Genomic DNA, 24281 nt, shown 5'->3' on the forward strand with positions numbered 1-24281 from the left:
TAGGATTCTGTTAGATTTTTGCATCTATATTCATGAAGGATATTGATCTGTAGTTTTCCTTTTTAATGGTGTCTTTCTCTGGTTTTGGTATCAGGGTTATGCTTGCCTCGTAGAAGGAATTTGGGAGTATGCCATCTTTTTCTATGTTCTGGAACAACTTGAGTAAGATAGGAGACAGCTCTTCTCTGAATGTTCAATAGAATTTTCCAGTGAAGCTGTGTGGGCCGGGCCATTTTTTACTGGACAGTTTTTTTCTGACCTACACAGTTTCTTCCTTTGTTATGAGTCTATTCAAATTTTATACATCAGTTTTTGCTAGTTTAGCTAGGTCTTGTGTTTCTGGAAATTTATTTCTTCTCTGTTTTCTAATTTGTTTTATAGTTCTTCAGAGTATTCTGTTATTATCCTTTTTTTGTTTATTTCTATTGATTCTGTTTTGATGTCCCCCATTTCATTTATTATTTGTGCTATTTGGAACTTCTCTTTCTTTTCTTTAGTTAAATTTGCCAGTGTTTATCCATTTTGTTAATATTTTTGAATAACCAGCTTCAAATCTTGTTGATTTTTTTTTTTCTATTTTTTTTCTCTTTTCTGCTTCATTTATTTCTGCTCTGATCTTTATTATTTCCTTTCTTTGGGAGAATGTAGGCTTCTTTTGTTGTTCTTTTTCTAATTGTTGGAATTGTTGGTTTAAAGTGTTGATTTTGATTCTTTCTTCTTTTTTGATGTGTGAGTTAATTGCAATGATAAATTGACCTTTGAGTACTGTTTCACTGTGTCTCAAAGGTTTTGGTATGTTGTGTTTTCATTCTGTTTCTAGGAATTTTTTTATTTCACACTTTATTTCTTCTATTTCCTAGTCATTCTTGATCAGTGTGTTATTCAGTTTCTATGTATTTTATTTTTTCCCCTTGTCTTCCTATTGTTGATTTCTGTCTTCATAGTATTGTGATCTGAGAAGATGCTTTGTAGTATTTTGATGATATTTAAATTTATTTCTGTGCTGACACATGGTCTATTCTGGAAAATTATCCTTGTGTACTGGGAAATAATGTGTATTGTGCTTTTATTGGGTGGAGTGTTATCTATATGTCTCTGAGGTCAAGTTGGTTGATTGTGTTCTTGAGATCTTCTGTATTTTGTTTTGTTTTGTTTCTAGTTGTTCTGTCCTTCCTCAAAAGTGGTGTGCTAAAGTCTCCTACTACTATTGTGGTGTTGTCTATTTCTTCTTTCAATTCAGTTAATGTTTGCTTTATGTATTTTGGAGGTTTTGCATTGGGTGCACAGATATTTATTATAGTAATGTCCTCTTGGTCAATTGACCTTTTAATCATCATATAATGCCATTCCTTTCCCTTATACAGAAAGTGTTGATGTCTATTTTATCAGAAATTAATATAGCTGCTCCTGCACTTTTTTGGTTGCCATTAGCTTGATATATTTTTTTTCCCTCATCTCTTGATTTTTAATTTATCTTTGTGTCTAAGGTGAGTGTCTTATAGGTAGCATATTGATGACTCTTGTTATCTTATCCATTCTGCCACTCTTTCTCTTGACTGGTGCAGTTAATCCATTCACTTTTAATGTAATTAATAATGGGTATGAATTTGCTGCTGTCATTCTTTTGTGTTTTTCTGTTGTGGTGCTGATGGTTTCCTTGTTCTGAATATTTTTCTTTGCTGAGTTCATTTCAATATATTTTCCCCTTCTTCATTGTTGATTTTGTGCTTACTAAGTCCTTATGATTTTCTTCCTTCTTGTTTTAGTTAGAAAACTAAAAACAAAACCAATCTCACTGTCATTGAGTCAATTTTGACTCATAGAGACCCCAATATATGGAGCTCTGGTAGTGTAGTGACTAAGGCACTTGATTGCTAACCAGAAGGCTGGTGGTTCAAACCCACCAGCCACTCCTCAGAAGGAAGGTTGGGCAATCTACTGCCATAGTGATAATGCCTCGGAAACCCAAGGGGGGTCACTATGAGTTGGGTCCGACTCGACAGCATGTAACAACAACAAATATATATATATATACACACACACACACACACACACACACATATGTATGGGTGTATGTATGTTCTGGTTACCAATGCTGCTCTGACAAGAATATACCACAAATGGGATGCCTTTAACAAGCAGGAGTTTATTCTCTTACAGTTTGGGTGGCTAGAAGTATGAGTTCAAAATGCCAGGCTCTAGGGGCTGGGTAAAATCCTCTCAGACTTGGGCTTCAGCTCTGCCTTCTGCTCCCAGCCTACTGGAGCTAGATGCTTTTCTTCACTCAAACAGCTGCTGGCTGCTGAGAGTGACAAGCCCAATGTTGACAAGTATAAAGGCACAGTCCTAATGTTACCAAACCACATGACAGGCCATTAATTCAAATCTACTGAAAGTCCCAGGGTCAACAGAGTGTGGCAGACTGCCAAACAATGGCATGACTACATGCAGTTTTCAAGCATGCCATAAGCTGGAGACCATTCCCAGTGCTGTTTCTTATATATAGGAAGCAGACCACATACTCAAAGCAGCTACTCAGCTGCTCCAATAGATTCCACCATGGAGTTAATAACTAATCTTACCATGGGGAATAACTACATTCAGCTGCTCAGCCACTCAACCAGGCCCAGCCAAGTTGACACACTGACTTAACCACCCCAACATGTAAGGAGCTTTGGTGGCATAGTGCCTAAGGCATTTGATTGCTAATCAGAAGGTTGGTGGTTCAAACCCACCAGCTGTTCCACAGAAGGAAGATGAGGCAATCTACTACTTCTGTAAAGATTTATAGCCTGGGAAACCCAAGTGGGGCTCACTATGAGGCAGAATCAAGTCAATGGCTGTAGGTTTGGTTTTTTGGTGTGTGTGTGTAGTTTATTATCAGGTTGTTCTAATACTTGTTCATCCTCAAGAAGATTTCCTAATGCTTTACTTTGGTCATTTCCTTCTGCTGTCTTGTCTTTTTTCTTTGTCTAAATTGAAGTTGTCTGTTTTCTCTGATACAATTTCAAGTTGCTTTTATCTGTTGATTGTGTGTTTGTTTCACCTTTTTTTTTCTTTCTTTCTTTCTTTCTTTTTTTTTTTTTTTTTCAGTATATCCTGATGAGTGGGGCATGTATTGTGCTTCTTTGGTTGTTAACTTAGCAGCACTGGGGCACTCCCCAAGTGTCTCTGGATTGGTAGAATAACTGATGGGATTGTGAGTGCAGTTCTTTGTTTTGAAGAGGAGCTGCAGTTTGAATGAGCAGTTGTTGTCTGCCTTCTGCCATTGATCCAATGGTGTAGGAGCTGATAGTGGTACTCATCCATTGGGTGAGGTGATCTGTGCAATAGATAATGGCTGTCTAGTAGAGAGTTAATTCTTCTTCCTGTTGGATGTGGCAAGAAGAAAAAAAAAAATGAAAAAAATTGAGAAGAAAAAGAAAAAAAGATAGACTAAAAATAGAAGATATACAAAAAACAGGCAGAAGGAGGGCCACAAAAATATAAGAATACAAAGAAGAAGATGGAGAAGTAAACACGTAAAATGGGAGAAAAATTGGGAAAGAGGAAAGGGGAAAAATAAGGAAAATGAGGAGGGATTTTTGTAATTATGGTCAGCCGGCAGCCCTGGGAGCAGGCAGATGTAGTGGAAACCACTGATCTACTGGGTGGTGTTCCTCTAGAGATAAAAGGATCCTAGCACAGTCTTCTTCAGTAGAAAAGGCTGCAGGTGTATGTGTCTTAAGAGTGCACAATGTGAGAAGGATCAGCCAGTGCCATATGGACAGGAAGGGATAACCACAACCTCTGGATCTATTCAGAGTGGGTTGCTGCAGGTGAGTATAGGACTTCCTTGGCCACAAACTTGGTGGTCATGGGGAAAAGTTTTGTCCCTATTTATGGGGAAGCTGTACTTTTTTAGAGTGGAGAGAGTGACTCACCAATCACAATTCACTGGTATAGGTTTGGAATTCTGAATACACACAGTATTTATCCAGATCCTGTCAGATTCTAGTGAAAGACAACCCTGATACTATCTTTTCTAACTGCTCCAACAGACACCATTCCATTTTCATAGGTGGGAGGTGTGTGGTACAGATGGACTACCTTGTGAGAGGATGCTGCAGAGATGTGCCTCTTGTATTCAGTGTGAAAAAGTTCTCTCGGTGCCTTAAGCACACAACAGGTGAGTTTCAGTCCCTGACTCAGTCTACTAGAGCTAGAGGTATCCAGGAGTCATGGTTTGTGAGAGCAGGGCTTCTCTAGCCACTGGTTCTATGGCTAGAGAAAGAGTATTTACCCCTGTATAAAGGGAAGGTGTGTGTTTGTTAGATCAGAGAGCATATCTTTCCTATCTCAATTCACTGAGATGGGTATGGTGCCCTTCTGTGTATATGCAGCCATTTGTCCAGCTCTTGCCCATTGACCAAATGACTATCTCAAGCCTGGTTTTTTCAACTATCCCAAAACAAGCCTTTCACCAGCTCAAACCCAGCTTCTGCTGTTGGTGAGTTATTTAATTCAGTTTCTCATTCCCTCTTCTTTCCATGGCTACCTGAGCCACTGAATCTTTGCCTCACTTCCCTGCACATTCCTCTCCCAACTCCTACACATCTATTGTTCATCTTTAATTCCTCCCAGCCTGTCTGCCTTATGTTGTTATTGCCATTTGGATTCTTTGAAGTTTTCCCCCTACTCATCATCATCATCTAACGCTTCTAAAATGGCCATGTTTCAGCCAGTCCCAGCCTCTTCTCTCTCCCACCACTAATCTTACTCAGTATCCCTTTCCAATCAGCACTCAATCTAATTCTTTGTCTTTTCATTTGATGCTCAGAACTCCAGGATTACTATTTGTATCTGTTTCACTCAGTTTTTCCAGGTTTCTGTTGTAAAGGGATTGATCAGAGTATATTAGCAGGATGCCATCTTGTCTCACCCTTCCCCTTTAATATTTCTCGTAGAGCTAGTCTGCTGGTTACAGATTTTCTTACCTTCCACTTACCTGGGAATGTCTTAATTTTGCCCTCATTTTTGAAAGATGGCTTTTCTGGATATATGATTCTTCATTTGTCATTCTTTTCTTTCAGGGTTTCATGTATGTCCTCCCATTTCTTGTTGCCTACATGGTTTCTGATGAAAAATTAGCATTTAGTTTTATTGAGGCCCTTTTGTAAGTGGTACTCTCTTTTCCCTAGCTGCTTTCAAAATTATTTCTTTGCTTTTGGTTCTAGAAAGTTTGATAATGTCATATATTGGTGAATTTATTTTGGGGTCTATTCCTGTATGAGGTTCATTGAGCTTCTTAGATGTAAGTCATCATGTTTTTCATGATATTTGGGAAGTTTCTGCCATTATATCTTCAAAAAACTCTGTGTTCTTTTTCTTCTATTTTCCTTCTGGGATTCGTAATAAGTGTGTATTCTCCTCTTGGGGTCTCACATAACCCTTAAGCTTTCTTCGTTTTCCTTCAGTCTTTTTTCTGATTGTTCTTAAACAAAGTAGTTTCAAAGGATTTGTCCTCTATTTAACTGAGCATTTCTTCCATTGATTTAGTTCTACTTTTGTGGCTTTCCGCTGAGTTGTTTATTTCTGGTATTTTATTAAGTTACTATATTTCTAGTTGGTTTTTTTGTTTTGTTTTGTTTTCTGTTTTATGGTTTCTAGTTTTCTAATGAGTTTGTCATTTTGATCATGTGTTGTTTTCATGAATTCTCCTAGGTTTCTTTCTATGTTTTCCTTGATCTCTTTGAGGGCCCTAGGTATTAGTCTTTTGAATTCCTTATCAGGTGGTTCTATTACCAGTTATTCCTCAGAAAGGTTATGTCCCTTTATTTTGCTTATTTGCTTCAGCCTTTTTGTCATGTTTCTTCAAACAACTTATAATTGACTACTGTCTTTGAGACATCAAGGTCCTATTTTGTTTAGATATTATTTATTGTGTGTTTATTTTTTTGTTTGTTTGTTTTATTTTGGCCTTACTTTGCTTTTGTTTTGATTTATTTTAAGCTTAGCTTTTTCTCTTTCTCTTTATATTGTCTGCCTTCCTTTGTGGGAGCTCTGGTAGCATGGTACCCAAGGCGTTTGACTGCTAATGAGAAAGCTGCCAGTTCAAACCCACCAGCCGCTCCTCGGAAGGAAGATTGGATGATCTACTTCTGTAGTGATACTGCCTTGGAAACCCAAGGAGGGGTCACTATGAATCAGATCTGATTTGACGGCAGTGTGTTTGTTCATTCATTTCCTTCCTTTGTATAGTTTTAATCATTGTTGCTTTGTGTGACTATGATGCTGTCATTGGTTGCACTGGTGGGTATGTTGGGTTACATTCACATGGCAATCCTCTGTCATGGGCATATATATCTTCCCTTGTGGGATTGCATGGAAATGTGTTACCATTATCTTTCATGTGTTGAGGGGTCAGGATCCCTCCACAGCTCTTTTGGGGCCATGGGGTCCTTCCTCTTTGGAACGTGCTAATAGTAGGGCCTCCAGACAGCAGAATGGGTCATCTTTGCAGACCCAGGGATGCAATACAGTGCTAATGGGTGAGGCAGGCTCTCTGCCTAATTATGTTTTTGTGTCCTAATGACAGTGGGAGTTCTAAGGATCTACACATATGCTCAAATGGCTTGAGGAAATAAGTAGAATATGGGACGGATGTGTGGTGGGCAGGTAGCCTGGGGCACCTTGCTTCACAGGCTGGGTTTGGGTGTACAGTGAACTTGGGCAGTGTTCTGGTTACCTAGTGCCGCTCTGACAGGAATATATACCATTAATGGGCTAGCCTTAACAAACAGGAGTTTATTCTCTTACAGTTTGGAGGCTTTAAGTCCAAGTTCAAAACGCCAGGCTCTAGGGGCTTTGTGAAAGCCCCTCAACCTTGTGGTCCAGCTCTGCCTTCTGCTCCCAGCCCACTGAAGCTCGAGGATTTTCTTCACTCAGACAGCTGCTGGATGCTGAGGCTGCCAAGCCCAAGGTTGACAAGTAAAAAGGCATAGTCCTGATGTTACCAAACCACACAGCAGGCCATTAATTTAAGCCCATTGTAAATCCCAAGGTCAACAGAACATGACAGGCTGCTGAAGAATGACATGGCTACATGCAGTGTCCAAGCATGCCATAAGCTCGAGACTATCCCCAAGGCTTCTGCTTATATACAGGAAGCAGACCGCTTCCCAAAGGCAGCTACTTAGCTGCTTGTGGTAGATTCCACCATGGAGTTGATTACCAGTCTCATCATGGGGAATACTACATCCAGCTGCCCAGCCACTCAACCAGGCCCAGCCAAGTTGACACACAAACTGAACTACCACAGGCAGGGAAGGTGAGCATTGAGTGGGGAGAACTGCCTGAATGTCTTGCTGCACAGTCCTTGTGGGGCCCACAGTGGACTTGGCCCTGGCTAGAGGTGCAGTGTGTGGTTCTCTGGGGCTTCTTGCTGTGCCTGTCAAGTGAAAGGAGTGATAGGTATCTCTGGAGTTCCTTTCCATGCAGCTGGACAGAAGGAGATATAGTCATGTCTCCAGGACTTCCCTTCACATGAGCTGGGCAGGGGGTATGGTGGGCATGTCGAGTGGTGAATGAGTTTCTGAGGGGCTTTACTACATGGGTGATGAGGGCAGGGAGAGTGTTGCTCAAATGGGAGGGGAAGAGATTCAGCTTGAGGCTTCTCAAGGGGTAAACTTTGGATTATTACAGTGTAGTTTCACCATTCAGTTGATGTCTGCCACCCAAGTGAATATTCATCATTGCTGGTAGGATCTCCCATCACCAATCTCCATGTCCTTTTTATATCTATACCTGCCAGGGACTATGATGCTCTTACCCACCTTCCTGCACTCAGCACTCACCCTTGTCTCTCCAAAGAATTGCATTCCTTGTCTTATCAATTCCCTATCCTGAGGCTCCAATAATTCAGTCTGCTACACTTTGCTCCAGTGGCACTTCCCTATGTTTCCCTGGTTTCAAAGCTATGGGACTACCCTGTGTCTCCTTCTCAGGCTAGTTTGGACCCGACACTGACCTGTCTGCCTCATTTCTTTCCAGATTCATTCACTCAATGTATCTGACTCCAGCTGTATTTTCCATAAAATTTCCTTCCTGGGCTTCTCACCCAGGGATATTTGACACTGTCTCAAAATGGCCATGCTGTGCCAGGCCAGCCAAACAGACATGGACTTTCTAGAATTTCCATGTTCCTGCTCACTTCATTCTAACTCCTTTTCTAATCACTGCTCAAATTCTTCAACTTTCCCTTTGATATTCAGGGGTCCAGAGTCATTTTTATTTGTTTCACTCAGTTTCTTGAGTCTTTAAAGTAAGAAGATGTCAAAGTGTATCTATCTAAGCCTCTATCTTCTTCCCCTTCCCCTTAAATCTTTGTTAATAAAATATACAACATAAAACTTGAAATTTAGATACTTGTGTGCAACCAACATTGTTGACCACTCTGTATGTCTCTGCTAATTGACATAATGACCTTGGAAAGTAGACATTGTTTTATTTCCATTGATAAGATCAAAGAAGGACACTGAAGATTAGAGATTAGAGGACTTACTCTTCCATTGATTTAGTTCTACTTTTGTGGCCTTCCATTGAGTTGTTTATTTCTGGTATTTTATTGTTGTTGTTGTTGTTATTAAGTGCCATCGAGTCGTTTCCGACTCATAGTAACCCCATGCACAGCAGAATGAAACACTGCCCGATCCCGCGCCAACCCCACAATCCCTGCTATACTTAAGCCCATCATTGCAGCCACCGTGTCAATCCATCTCGTTGAAGGCCTCCCCCTCTTTCGTTGACCCTCCACCCTACCAAGCATGACATCCTTCTCCAGGGAATGGTCCCTTCTTACAACATGACCAAAATAGGTGAGACGAAGTCTGGCCATTCTTGCTTCCAAGGAGCATTCTGGCTGCACTTCCTCCAGGACAGATCTGTTAGTTCTTTTAGCAGTCCATGGTACTTTCAGCATTCTTCGCCAGCACCACAACTCAAAACATCAACTCTTCTTCAGTCTTCCTTATTCATTGTCCAGCTCTCACATGCATATGAGGCGTTTGGAAATATCATGGCTTGTGTCAGGCGCACCTTAGTCCTCAAGGAGATATCCTTGCTCCTCAGCACTTGATACAGTTCCTTCACTGTTGACTTTCCCAATGCTACACGTCATCTAATGTCCTGACTTCTGCTTCCGTTGGCATCGATTGTAGAACCAAGCAACGTGAATTCTTTGACAACCTCAATCTTCTCTCCATTTATTGTGATGCTGCTTTTGGTCCAGTTGTGAGGATTTTTGTTTTCTTTATATTGAGACATAATCCATACTGCAGACTGTATTCTTCAACCTTCATCAGTAGATGCCTTAAGTCATCCTCACTTTCAGCAAGCAAAGTTGTATCGTCTGCATATCTCAGGTTGTTAATGATTCTTCCTCCAATCCTGATACGTTTTTCTTCACATAGTCCAGCTTCTCGGATTATTTGCTCAGCATATAGATTGAATAAGTGTGGAGAAAGAATACAACCCTGACGCAGGTATTTTATTATGCTACTGTATCTCTAGTTGTTTTTTTTTGTTTGTTTTATGGTTTCTAGTTCTCTAATGGTTTGGTCATTTTGACCGTATATTGTTTTCCTGAATTCCTGTAGGTTTTTTTTCTAGACAGATGAGAGAGCACAAGAGTAGCCTTGACAATCTGAAGGACTCAGGGAATTTCCCCCATAACCTGACCTGAGACCATGGAGTGCAGGGTTGGCATGATGCAGGTGTTCAGCCACAGGCATTGTAGAGGTTACTCATGAAGTAAAATAATGGCACCTGACATCATTTTCTACAGGGCTGCACCTTTCTGTCACACCCACACTCCCAGAGCAGCAGGCTTGTCTCTCAGATTTCCTATTAATTTCTCCCTTCCCCCAGCCTGTTCCAAGACTGGTTACAATGCTTTAATTAAGCAAGTGCTGCTGGGGCTGTGATAGATAAGACAGACAAGGTCCCCAATGTTGTTCTGCCTGTATCCTAGTGAGGGGATTAGACAGCATGCAAACATAAAGGCCAGGTTTTAGACTGTGATGGAAAGTATGAAGAAAATAAAACCAGGCAGCAGTTCAGCTTCACACAGAAATAATGGAGTTCTGGTGGTATAGTGCCTAAGGCATTTGACTGTTAATCAGAAGGTTGATGGTTCTAATCCACCAGCTACTCTGCAAAAGGAAGACTAAGCAATCTACTTCTGTAAAGATTTACTGCGTTGGAAACCCAAAGGGGGTCACTATGAGTTGGAATTGACTCAATGGCAGTGAGTTTGGTTTGACTTTTTTTATCCACAGCACTGATGAGAACTGGCAAATTTAAGAGGATGTGAGAGGGTGGGCTTGGAATGGATTGAGTTGTTTCAACTAAAGCCACAGTTTAGGTAACTATAGGTGGGGAAGGGCATATGTTTTGGGGAAACATCTGTGAGGGAGGGAAAGGCATCTCTGTGGGAGTGGGTGGGAAGGGCTTCTGCATGGGAAGAGAAAGAGGAAATTGGATGGTTAGGTGGGCAGGTGCCCCAAGATCATCTTCCCCAATATAAAGCAAAAAGCAAAACCAAAAAAAAACTCACTCCTGTCGAGTCAGATCCAACTCATAGTGACCCCACCTCAGGTTTCTGAGGCTGTGTCACTACAGAAGTAGATCACCCAATCTTCCTTCCAAAGAGTGGCTAGTGGGTTTGAACCACCAGCCTTCTTACTAGCAGTCAAAGCCTTACATACTATGCCACCGGAGCTCCCACATAAAGCAAAGAGGAACCCAATTATATTCTCTTCTGTTTATAACACTTTATTGATTTTTAAGTACAGCTTTAGTTTCTTAGTGCTGCTGTAATGTAAATAGCACAAATGAGTGGCTTTAACAAACAGAAACTATTTTCTCACAGTTTAGGAGGCTAGAACTCACAATTCAGCACACCAGCTCTAGCGGAAGGCTTAGTTTGGGGAATAATCCTTGCTTCAGCTTGTCTAGCATTCTTCTTAGTGTTTGTGGTGGTTTTGTGTGTCAGCTTGGTTGGGCCTGGTTGAGTGGTTGGGCAGCTGGTGGTAGTTATTCCCTATGATGTGACTGGCAATCAACCCCATGGTGGGATCTACCACAAGCAGCTGGGTAGCTGCTTTGGGTATGTGGTCTGCTTCCCATATATAAGAAGCAGCTTTGGGAATGGTCTCTAGCTTATGTATGGCACCTTGAACCCTACGCGTAGCTGTGTCATTGTTCAGCAGCCTGCCATGCTCTGCCAAACTTGGGACTTACAATGGACTTGAATTAATGGCCTGACGTGTGATTTGGTAATATCAGGACTGTGCCTTGTTATTTGTCAACCTTGGGCTTCACAGCCTCAGCAGCCAGCAGCTGTCTGAGTGAAGAAAAGCCTCTAGCTTCAGTGGGCCGGGAGCTGGAGGCAGAGCTGAAGCCCAAGGCTGAGGGGCTTTCACCCAGCTCCTAGAGCCTGGCACTTTGAACTTGGACTTAGTGCCTCCAAATTGTAAGAATAAACTCCTGTTTGTTAAGGCCATCCCATTTGTGGTATATTCCTGTCAGAACAGCACTAGGTAACCAGAATAGTGTTCCTTGAAGTTCTCTGTGTGGAGAACTCTCTGGCTTTCCCCCATTCCTGCTTACTTGTTTCTGTGCCTAATCTTCACCTTTTATATCTCAAAAGTGATTGGTTTAAGATACACTGTATACTGATAGGGCTTCAGTAACATAACAAAGAAAACCCTACTCCCAAAAGGGATTACATTAACAGGCACAGGGGTAGGATTTCAATATATATTTTGGAAGGACACAATTCAGTCCACAAGTATCATCCTTTACCTTTCTCTAACTTTGTGAAGTAGGAATTATTGCATGTAAGAAAGATAGTGGCTGGCAAACTGAAAATCAGGAAGTTAAATGGCATACCTTGTTCTCTCTAGGTGATTTATGCACCACCATCTCTTTGCTGATGGCTGCCTAACCTGAGACTTGGGCCCTCCACTACATGTTTTGCACACTGGGAGAGGTGCTAGCTCACTCTCACTATATCTTGCTCTCCCCCCGCCCCCCGTCTCTATCTCTATCTCTCTCTTCCTCTCTCCTTCTCCCCCTCCCTCCCTGTCTCCCCTCCTCTCTCACACACACATAAGTAGATCTTCCTGTAGCTTTGCTTACCTTGTTCACTGAGGATACCAGGCCCAGTGAGGAAATTAGAGCCTGGGCATTACTCTATGCTATGATCCTTCTGGCTCCCCTTCCAGCTAAGGGTATCCCGGCACTCCTCAGGTCCTCAGCACTCTGAAAGCACCTGATCTCCTAAGTCCTCCTTGGGCCATGATCATGTTTATTTATTGCTTTTAAAACAGCTGGAAGCCTAGCTAGTGGGTGAGGCACACATTACAGCTCACTCCAGCCCCTATGTTCCAGAATCCACTCTGTTTCCAGCCTGCCCACCCCTCCCCACTGTCTGGTCTCCCCTCAGCTCCCCCGCTTAGCCCCACATATAGAATATTGGTAGGAGCAGCACTCATTTTGTTGGGCTGTCTATGAGGGGTTGTGCTGCCCATCCCACTAGATTTTGTTGTTTCCCTGCTATCTCTGCAGGCCTCTATCATTCTCCTAGGTAGTCAGGGAGAAGAGCAGCAACCCTGGCTGCAGGCCTTGTTGAGGTGTGAATAACAGATGGGGAGAGGCATCTGGTGGCCCCTAGATGCACCTGAGATCCCTCTCCCCACAGGACCTCTTCCTTGCTGCCTGTAACGAAGAGTAATCTCCCTTTTCTCTAATGGCAGGTGACAGAGGAAGTTCACCGGCTGCTGAAAGGGTGCAGCTACCAGTTCATGTGCCGAGGAAAAGTCAGTGTCAAGGGCAAGGGAGAGATGCTGACATACTTCCTAGAGGGAAGGATTGATGAAAGCAGTTCCCAAACGAAGTCTTTAAACATGAAGAGGAAAATGTGTCCTTACAAGAGTGCCGACCTGCAGACCAGATTGGCCACCAGCTGTCCCCCGGTGCCCACTGTGGCTGGCTTCTCAGTCCAAGCAGAGCTGGGTCTCTACAGGGCACAGGGCCCCCCTTGCAGCCCACTCACCAGTACCTCCCCTCCAGAACAGCTGTGAAGGAGGCTTAGTGCATCTATGCTGCCAGGCTGGGGGCCTCTTCCAGGGCACACAGGGCAGGAGCACAGATCAGTACCAGCCCTACCAGTAGGCAGCTCAGAACAGCAGCTGGGTGAGGAAATGAGTGTGTGTCATGTGTGATCCAAGGGCCAGGAAGCTCTCAGAATCAGCAGCTCCATGATTATGTGGGAAAGGAGATGCTAGACCCATATGAGCACACACACATACTCCTCAGCCTCTTCACAAACAGGAGGCTTTGATAGGAGCTGAATCTATTTAGTCTTCTCCTTTGGCAGCAGAGGGGGGAGCAGTGTCTCTCACTAGCAGACCTGTCAAGTTTGGCCATGTTAGCAGTGGGCATAGGAACTCCAAGACATCTGCCAGAAGAACAGCAAGAGCCAGGGAGGTTTGGCTATTCCAGCTTGAGAGGAGATGTGTGTGAGGCACCTACTGTGAATGTGCCCTGAGATTGAGCCCTGTCCACAGACCCAAGAATGTGCCTCAGGAGCTGGGCCATCTAGCAGGGCTAGAGTCCTTGACACATGGTTCACAGTGGACTGGACCTCAGCCAGTATAGGCCTGAAGTGCTGAGAGGTCCTCCTCTTATTGCTGGGGTAGTGGTGGCCACAGGCCTTCTCTCCAGGGCCAGCTCTGGAACTCCTAGAAGGCCTACAGGCATAATTGTCTAGGCATGATCTACTCAGGAGTTTCTACTGCCGTGCATCCTACACCACCTGCTCTGATAGCATTTGGCTCCTATAAAGCTGAAAATCCCCTTCTACTTGGCAGTTAGTATGAGATCCATGCTCCTGCTTCTCTCTTTTGTGAGGAGAGTTGGGTCCATATAAGTATAACAGAACAAGGCTTTGTTTAGCTTGGAAACAAATAAGACTTACCATGCTGGAACATTCATTTGATAGATCATGTTTCTCGGGCAAAACCAGCCCTCCAGAGCAGTATATTCCAGAGATAGCTATTGTCATAAGACCAGGTATCATGGCTCACAGTTTGAGGCTGGAGAGCAAGGTTAGGGCTTCAAACCAGTTTGAAACAGTTCAGTCAAGGCTAACAGAAACAAGGGTAGTGTGTGTTTTGCATAGCCACCAGATCTCTTGCACATCAGATTTTGACCTGAGTAGGAAATAGACAATGGTGCCCTGCTCAAAGGTGGCAGCCAACCACATTCAGAGTGGTGCACACAATTCATCATTGCCTGTTTGACCTGAGTAAGTCAAAATCTGACACACAAGAGATTTGGTTGCTATAAAACACATACATTGCACTTGTTTCCATTGGCCATGACTGAACCATTTTGAACCAGTTCAAAGCCCTGTTTTCCAAGGGACATGAATGACTGCAGGTTGTGCTATTGAAATCTGAGTCTAACCTAGCCTTCTCATTGATCACCCTGGGAATGCACCCTGAAGATGTTATCAAGTACACTGTGGATGGAAGACAGTTGAGGGAGGACCAATGGGGAGGGGGCAGAAATAGCCATGCCAAGGGCTCTGACTGAGCAGACAGCTTAAACCCAGATCCCTGGGAGGAAAAGTTCCAGTTTAGAGGCTTAGCACACAGAGAGCCACAGGTCTGAAGTTGAGCCAGAGAAGTGTTGCTGGGAGGACTGAGTCTACCTCTGGTCACCCAGGAAGCTGGGGTGATCCCAGAGCCCTTCTCCTCACTGGGCTTAAAGGCACCACACATTACTGTGGCTCCAGCTTCCAAGATAGGGCAGAAGACAGTGTAGACTTCTCTGCAGAAACATCAGCCTGTGCATTGGGCGTGTTCTAGTCTGGTCTTTTGGTCTGGGAAGGCTGCGGTGGCCTGCCAGGCTGCTCAGTGGCATATGGGTCTGTTAGATAGGATATTCCCACGTATGTGAGTTGAACCCAGTCCTCCACCATGGTATTTGCATAAGACTAGGGTTAGGAAGGAAGAAATGAGACTCTGAGGGCAATCTGGTGACATCAGTGTATAGGTGGTAGGGGACTTAAAAGTAGAAGAAGTGGGACAGAAGAGTCAAGAAAAATTGAAAGCATGAAAGGGACTTGAGTCTCTGCTGCTGGCTGTGAGGATGAGCCAGGGAATGCAAATGATATTCAGAAGCTGAAGGTAGCTTCAGCTAATACCCACAAGGACGTTGGAGCTCACTCACACAACCACAAGGATCTGAATTTGGACAAAAGCGTGAGTGAACTCAGAAGCAGATTCTCCTCTGGAGCATCAGAATAAAGCCCAGCCTAGCTGGTGCCTTGATTCAGGCTCATGAGCCCCAACAGAGAACCCTCTGAGCCATGCTATATATCATCCTCTGACCTGCAGAACTGTGAAAAAGCAAATGTGCACTGTTCAAAGCCACAAGTGCATGGTTATTTATTCTGGCAACAATGGGAAACTCCTGCAGGTGACCACTGTGCCTTCTCTGGGCACTGGACTGTTCTGGAATGGCCAATATACAGCACCCTAGAGCAGAGTTGCTAGTGAAGGGAGCGGGTGGCCCTTCATCATAAGCAATTCAAACCCTATCTATTTCCTGTTAGAGCAGGAACCATATTTAGCCATAATGTTCTTAGGGTTTGGTGAAAAATACCTTCATTTTGATTTGTGATAAAATTGTATGATATGGCCTTATTTGTTTTTAATCTTGTACAATATTCATGTACACATGTTAGAGCCTTTCAAGTATTATTCTCTCTAAAGTATTTATTTTAAGATATTTCATAAGTTGTGGACTGACTACAGGTGGTGTCTGTTCACTTGTACCAAAAAATGAAGAAAAACCTGACACCTACTGCGAAAGGTCCATCTTAATGAGATGCAGTGATATTTATATGCATGTCATACCCGTTTGTTTCAGCCCTTTGGAATTGACCCCTTGTGCATTCCCTTAGTATCCTTGCATGCCTTTTACCCGTTACATCATAGAGTAAAAACAAAGCCCAACACTGCTTCCAAATGCTTCCACAGATTGTGCTGACCCCAGGTTGGCCCACTCCTGCCAGGGTTTGTATGCCCTGAAGAGAACATGCCACCATAGACCCCAGTAACTCATATTGCCTGTCTGTGTTTATCAAGACTCTAAAGCTAAGTAGTACTCCTGGACCACCTTCTTCACTAGAAGCAATAACTCCAACTCTATACTGTAGAGACAAGTCTGTGTCAAATACATGTGTATTTCTGAGACAAGCCATCCTCATTCTTTTGCCCAAATTAAAATGTATTACAGTGGGCTGATGGTCCCAGAGCCCCATCCTCTCTCTTGAAGACATTACTTTGGGCACTATAGGTACCTGTGTTTGGAAATCAAGTTGTTTATGTATGCAGAGCAGACACAGCCCATTTCAAAAACACTTTGTCATTGTACCCTTGCTCAGGGGTGAGGAAGGAGTGGGGGGAGGAAATTGCAAAGACCTCACCTCTCATCAAAAGATCTGTTCAGATCAGTGAATTCCAATACTATGTCTGACACATTGATAGAGGATGTAAAGCATAAAGTATGTTGTGCAAAGAGTTAAAAAGGATAAAATATCAGGACTTACCAAAATATGTTCTTTTAAAAAAATAGCACACTGAACACTGCTGAAATAACCATGCTTGTCCCCATTCACCTATCAGGATATTTCCTGGAGAAAGCCCTCTGGATTGGCAACCTGAGGGAGTAGAAGGAAGGTTTTGAAAGTTGATCTGTAGGATTTGGGGTCTAGGTCTTGAAAAGGATTCAATCATCCTGCAGAGCTAGTGTTTTTGTGTATTTTTTGAGTTTGGTATAAATACTGTGCTTTACTGTCCTAATAACCTAGAAGTATCATTTAAATTACTTCTTCTAACCTGCCACTGTCCAAGGGAAGAAAATGAGTTTGCCTATGAAGCCTTATTTTAAAATGTTAATTGGGGAACTATGGACTCATCAGTATTGGCAATGAGGCTGAGCCTGTCTCCCACAATTCATCCAGTCCAGTAGATGCGTGTCATAGAGATGTATGGAAAGTACCCTGCATATACATGTGCACACAGGTTATAAAGTAACTGCTCTATAGTCATATGTACTTTATTACCTATACACTGTAGCTACAGGGGATGAAATTATATACTTAGGTATTTTTGTAACCTAGCAAAACAAGCTAAGCAATAGAACTGCTGTTAATAATACTTTTCAGTTCTAGAAATTTGCATCTAGCTGTGTAGAAAGTCATCTCCTTAAGCTGATGGCCAAGTTTCATTAAAATATTTTGTAATGGCTTCACATAAAACAAACAAACAACAACAACAAAAAGAAACCACCTTTATTAACAGCACTTTGACTTGGCATAATGGAAGAAGGGCCTGCTGTAGCCAGGAGTGCTCCCAGGCAGGTGGAAACATGAAACCAGTGCCCCTTCTCTGGGTTTTAGAGCATCTTGCCTCCCCAGAGACAGTTGGCTTGGAAAGTTCTTGTTTCATTTTTGAGCCCAGAGACCCTCATTCTTGTTTAAAATTCTGGGTTAAGTAGGGCTGCAGGTGATGAAGAATGTGATCACTTATTCGTAATGTAACTTGGGCTCTCCACTTGCATCATGACTCCTTAGGCTCAGAGGGGAAGCTGCTAGGAGTGAATATAAATGAGAAAAAGGAGCATAATATTGGGGGCCAGCAGGATTAGAGGGCCCCAGGTCATGGCCAAGCACATGTGAAGAAGGTTTGTCTTCCTAGGAGGAGCCTTCAAATTGAGCTTAGAGAACAAGAAAGATACAAGTGGTATTTGAGAACATGACCAGAGGAACCTGGGGCATACTAAGCATCCCATTCTTTTTGGCATAGGAGGAAAGATAGTGGCCATGGTTGGCTTACTTGAGGAAAACTTCTTACAAGGAAAGTTCTGACCTCCAAGGGGAAAGAATGTTTGCAGTTCTGTATAAACACAGTAGTGAACTGAAGGCAGCTTGGGAGAGAACATGTGCACCAGGATGCTGGATGCAGGAATCCTAGGGAAGGCAGAAGGAGCACCCAGGTGGATGCAGAGGCTGGGGATGGCTAGTAGCACCATACAAGACAGAGCCAAGGGCACACCAGGCCCACGGTTAGCTTCTCATCTTGAAGCCTGACCACCATAGTGTTCTTACCCTTGGAAATGCTTTGAACTTGTAACTGATGCCTACATCTATATTTCCTCTCTCAAAGAGATAATACCTGTGAGCAGGACTCCAAGACACCTACACACAGTGGGAATCCATGTCTTAGTGACATTTCATTTCCCAGAAAACAACTTTCCACTTTTTCACCATCTTATCCCCCTATTTTTTTCACTCACTTATTTGTGGCATATCACATGGTAAGATATGAAGAAATCTCTCAGCCTCCTTGGTCCATTCCATAAATATCCTAAATCTTAGTTTCAGATACTGTGGGACTGGATCTTCCTAAACAACTTAACTTTATGATAATGACTCATATAATTGTATTCTTTTAATTTTCATGAAAATAATAATCCACCTGTTCCATATTATTTTACTATGTGAAAAATAGAGGCATTGAATAATTCAGATCCTTGTGTGTTGCACAGCATAAACAAAATAAGTTATTTGTTCCTATGGTTACGATGGATTCATATAAGGGACAAAACTAACTTTGAATACAGACAAATGACCTCCTCCCTAGACAGTAGGCAAAACATTTCCCAAGTGCTCTTGGTATGCTGATTATATGAGGAATGGGTTGGGACAGTAAGCAATAGCATCCAGACATAGCACAGCTTTGTGACCAACATCCCCACAGTAGTATCCACATGGTCCTAGGCCTTACCTTCCAAACAAGGGCTAGTGAGAATAGAAGGTCTGTTATTTTTATAAAAGAACTTTGCTACAATAGCCAATGTATATGCATATCTGCTTGGTTAAAACATCTTTCTTCATTAACAGCGTCCTGAAGAACAGCTGATTGCCAGCAAGAAAATAAAATGTTAAGCTTGGAAAATTCATATTTGTCTTATCCTGATTCATATTCTACAATTATTTTGGAGCACAAACTATCATTGTGGCTAAGAAAACATGGGATCTCTTTAAACAAAGAGAGTAGTTGCCCAGTTTGTTTTGTGCAGCCTCTTGGACATCAAGTAGAGAGACAATTGAGGGCTTGATCTCTCCACCCCAGACTCCCCAAGTGCAGACATTTCTCTACTTAAACTGAGCCACCTTAGCCTCTTGTTCCTGTTCAGGAGATGGCATGAGCCTTGGAGGACAATTGTCTGAGTTGTGATTTGAGACACATCTTCCTTTGCCATGGGATTATTCCATGTAACTGTCATGTGCCACGAGTGTGCTCCCTTTGAAGTATTAGCATGCATCTGAAGAGCAGGCTTCACCAAAAGTTTTCAGATAGCAGGAGGGGATTATGATGGATGGTGAGAAGTTTGCCAATGATGAGACCATATGGGTCCCCAGTCCTCCCATAGATGCTGGAGTCCTGCAGTTCTGACTTTCAAACAGGATGATTTTCAAAACAGCTTCAGCCACTTCTTATTGAGAGTTGGTACATGGTAAGGCATGGAGGTGCTGAAGGAAAACTAGCATTTATAATCACTAAGAAAGCCGTAAAACCAGAGTCCAAAGGCTAGACATCTGGTCTAGGCTATTCAGTAATAAAGTGTATAGTATTTGGGGACATAAACAGAGATTATGTCCTAGACTAGAGATTATAACACATCTTGAGTGTAATAACCCTGGGCAGGATAGTCTGGAGGGAATTGTCATTTAGTGTCCTTTCTGTAGCTTGTTGCTTCCCATCAAGTGTGCAGTGAGGAAGTTTGCCCAACAGCAGCAAGAATTTGCTTCTTGCCTTCTACCAGCAACCACACTGACCCTTGGGTCTCAGGCACATGAAGCACAAGTCTCAGGTCCATTTTCACATCTGGGACCCCAAGGAGGCCCACTCCAACCTCTTGTGTACATTAGGGAGTGCCAATGTGCACTGCATATCAGTAACACAGGCGCCCAGTGCTTGAGAGGTGGCAGTTTTGCCTTCATCCCCGTTGAAACTGTGTATATGCAAACTATCTTGCAGTCTGGAATTGCATGCCATGAAATTTCTAGTTGTGTGGAACTTAATTAGCTTGAACTTGAAAACATATAGCATGCCCAAAACACAGGCCTAGGCCTTTCCTTGCTTACCTATAGGCTTGCCACAGAGCATCCAGTAAGCTGTGGGGGATTCTGCAGAACCTGAGCTTTGTGTGGATCCTGTGGTTATTATGCAGCATCTCCCTCCAACCCAAGTCCCCTTCTCCATCACTTTCTCCTTTGTATTGATTGCACATTAACTTGCACAAATGAAAATTATGTCATGACTCTAACTTCTAGAGGTAGATTCCATTCTCATCTAAGGTAAACCCAAAGCCCACTTTGGATTTTCTTGATTCACTTATAGAAGTTGTGTAAACTTTCAGTGCTCTGCCTGTGTTTGGCTAGATAAGATTATGTCACACAATGAAATGGAGTGTGTAGTGGGGAAAAATGTCATTTTCTCCAGCCAATAGCACTCATGGAAGATGCTTCTGTAAACACGGAATATAACTATATTCCGAACCACAATAACTCAGCATCACTGGGTAAATTCTCATGATAGATTTGTATAAACAATACGGGTCTATTTTTATGTAAACTGAACACTATAGAGTATCTTCCAGTCTTTTTCAAGATTGTTAAACTGAGACAAGTAATTGAATAATTGTACTATTATTTTTAAAAAGTGAATGGACTGAAATGCTAAATGTGAACGTACATTTCTTAATTGCACCTTTTCTACTAAGTGTTTGCACTATACTTTATGGAATCTTATTTAACAAAAATAAAGGAAAAATCTGCTTGACCAAACTGTTGCCGTTTTAACTGAAAAGTAAATAGTGTTATGGATGCTTTAGAAATTACTCCTTTCCATCTCACTTACCCTTTAGGGGAAGTATTCTGTAATTTTTTTTAAGTATTCTGTATTTTTAGTGACCTCTGCATTTTCTTGGAGACTTGGTGTTCATTTTGCTTCTTTGCAGAAGACACCCTGCAGGATCCTTTGTGGACTGAATGTCCTGGGCATTGCTCCATGACAGATGGGAAGCAGATGGTTGGCTCTTGGATATTGTCCTAAGCAAGGGTATACAGGAAGATAATTTGTATTATTTTCTATTTCCTGTGACTAGTCCAGGAGCTCTGGTGGTACAGTGGTTAAACAGTTGGCTGCTAACCTAAAGGTCAGTGGTTCAAACCTACCAGCCATTCCATTGGAGAAAGATGAGGCAGTGTTCTTCCAACAATATTTAGAACCTTGGAAACCCTGTACAAAAAAAAACACTGCCATTGAGTGAATTGAACTCATAGTGATCCCCGTTAGGTTTCCAAGGTGGTAAATCTTTACAGAAGTAGATTTCCCCATCTTCCTTAGGGGACCAGCTTGTGGATTTGAACTGTTAACCTGGTTAGCAGTCAAATGCTTAAGGCAGTGCACCACCAGAGCTCCTCTGGAAACCCTCTGGAGCAGTTCTAGTCTTTCCTATAGGGAATTGGCTTAAAGGTAGTGGGTTTGAGTTTTGGTTTTGTGACTAGTCTGTCTCTGACTAAAGTGTCTTGCTGTTGTACTTCTTTATAAAAGGACATGGAACAGTCCTGCACTTGAGACTCACTCCACTGTTGACTACTGTGCTCCAAGTAAACCAGTGCTGGGGTCTGGGCACCCTGGGTACATGGCTGCCATCTGCAGGTTACAGCAGCAAAACAGATTGCATCACAGGATTCCCTGGAGCCACACTTAGTGAGAAATAATGTTACCCAAGGCTGTCATTTTTTCTTCTTGTGATCTAGAAAGAAATACATTCAGCACAGAGAAGAGTGGGCCCTCATTTGGCAGTGCTAGACCTCTTCCAACCTCAGAAAAGTGTCCCTGGATGCCCTCTCCCAGGAAAGGGAGGACCAGGTTGCATCCCTATCCTGGACCTTCAGAATAGACTGAGCCAGAGCAGCACTGAGGAGTGGGGTGGTAGGCTGATAAGGGCCAGTGAGAAGTGTCGTTGTCACTAAGAGAGGGCTGAGCTCCTGCGAGCAAGGGGAGGGGCAAGAGAAGAAGGCATAGTGGAGAGCCCAGGCAAGCGGGACACTGTAGGACCACTGGACAGAGTAAATCAGGAGGAACCTGTGACACAGAGAGAAGCCCTGAGAGAAGGTGTCAAAGGGGAGGCTTGAGGTGCACATGCCTGATGCTTTGCAGGGATGGTTTTGTCCCCTGTCCTGCCATCTGCAGGCATGTAGACACTGGAAGAAGTCTTGCACATGGGAACATGGGGTGGGAGCAATGACCTGCCTGCACTACCTGCCTTAGTAACCCAAGGGTTATAAGGATGGGCGTGTTTATAACTGGGCTAACTCTGCATAAAGGTGAGCTCAACTGTGCTGCCCACAGTGGCTGGAATATATTGAAAGACTCTGAGAAAATCTAACCCTATCCCCAAAAGTATGGTGGTAAATGCTCCAGACTGGTGTAAGGAACTACAAACATTGATATTATTGGAAAGGAGTAGAATGAAGTGACCATGATGGTGAGGTCACAGCCCTGAGGCCTCAGGGCTATTATCAGCAAGGGAGAGGCATGTCCTGAAGTGACCAGAAATCCTTGGCCTATGGACTGTGGAGGATCTCAGAAGAGGGAGTTTGGGAAGATGGTAAGCAGGTCTTGAGCTTTAGTATTTTCTATCAATAATCACTTCCTTGGGGAGCCCAACTTCCATGTCCTGTCATTATTCTGGCTCCCCTTCTTCATCCTACCCTAATTCTTCTTTCTGACTTCACACCTGGAAGCTTTCCTAGGAGTGTGTTTTCTGTCTGTAGACACCCTCTCCCATAGGCTAACTATCCTAGATGACTCTCCAGAGAATTAGACAAGTACATCAGTGCCTGGATGGACACTCCCAACTCACACAGACCATGCCTCAGAGGAAACCCACACACCCCACCCAACCACCTAACTACTTCCCCTCCAATATAGTCTTTCTGGTCACGCAACCTAAAGCCTCATCCCTTCATCCTTTACCCCTCATAATCTTGGCTGAGGTGTCAGCTGCTGAGTCACGGACTGGAACCTTGTTCCTTCATCTTTCACACATCATGCAGCGGAGGGGTCAACCGCATAGTCACAGACCTGAGCAGGTGAAGAAAATAGTCCAGGTGGACTAGCTGTTGTTATTGTTGTTGTTATGTGCCGTCGAGTCAGACCCGACTCATAGTGACCCCTCCTTGGGTTTCCGAGGCAGTATCACTATGGAAGTAGATTGCCCAACCTTCCTTCTGAGGAGTGGCTGGTGGGTCTGAACCACCAGCCTTCTGGCTAGCATGTGCAAAAACAAGTCAATCTACCATGTATCCTGATTACCCACCTGCCTCAAATTATCATCCCTTAGTACTTAGTTGGAAACATACTGATTGATTGAAATTATTTCCTCAATATTTTTCAGCCAGGATATTTTCATGCCATCTCATGCTAACAGCTAGGGCCTGTCCTAAATTACTGTAATTGAACAGAATCTGGCTTCCATGTATACACTTGTAAGCAAGAGATCAAACTTACCCATCACCACTGCCCTTCCTTAGTTCTCTTTCCTCTACAGGCAAAGAAGTAGGCACAACACATACAGCTCAGGAAATAATAAGTTAGCTATAAAGTATTTTCAATGTATTAGCATTAATAGAAACCACAAGCCACGGGGATCCAGGGGAGGAGAGAGAACCCAGGCACGCCCAAAGCAGCAGGGTGGGAGAGTAGGAGAAAGGAGATTAAAAGGCCCAAGAACCTAGACAGAGGAGCAGTCAGCCGCAGGGACCCAGGTAAGTGTGGTACGAGAGGTTTCCCTTTCGTACAGAGAGACAAACTTGTCTGTCGGTTTGTCCTACCATGGTGACGTGTTGATGTGACTTTTGAGGCTGAGCCACTGGTGTTTCAAACCCAGCGGGATGTACATGGTGCAAAGGTATCAGCCCAGCTTACAGACTGAGACAGACTAGGAAGAAGGAAGAGGCCATCCACTTCTCAAAAATTGTCCAGAGAAAACCTTATGAATAGCAAAGAAACACTGTCTGAAACATTACGGTGCAATTTTATGAATAGTCCGGTTAGGTTAGAAGACTCTCAAAATAGGACTGAGAAAGA

At 43.2% G+C, this 24281-nt stretch overlaps 1 protein-coding gene across 1 annotated transcript in view; it reads left to right on the forward strand.

Moving 5' to 3' along the window:
* The window catches only part of ADCY1 (adenylate cyclase 1), a 452328-nt gene extending 439193 nt beyond the window's left edge, over nt 1-13135 (forward strand). The window contains 2 exon segments of the mRNA XM_007944142.1: nt 12798-13047; nt 13050-13135. Of these exon segments, the coding sequence (XP_007942333.1) occupies nt 12798-13047; nt 13050-13135 (336 nt within the window).
* The last annotated feature ends 11146 nt before the right edge of the window (nt 13136-24281 follow it).

Source organism: Orycteropus afer, unplaced genomic scaffold, assembly GCF_000298275.1.
Source record: "Orycteropus afer afer isolate SDZICR_OR568_19922 unplaced genomic scaffold, OryAfe1.0 scaffold00121, whole genome shotgun sequence".
NCBI lineage: Eukaryota > Metazoa > Chordata > Mammalia > Tubulidentata > Orycteropodidae > Orycteropus > Orycteropus afer.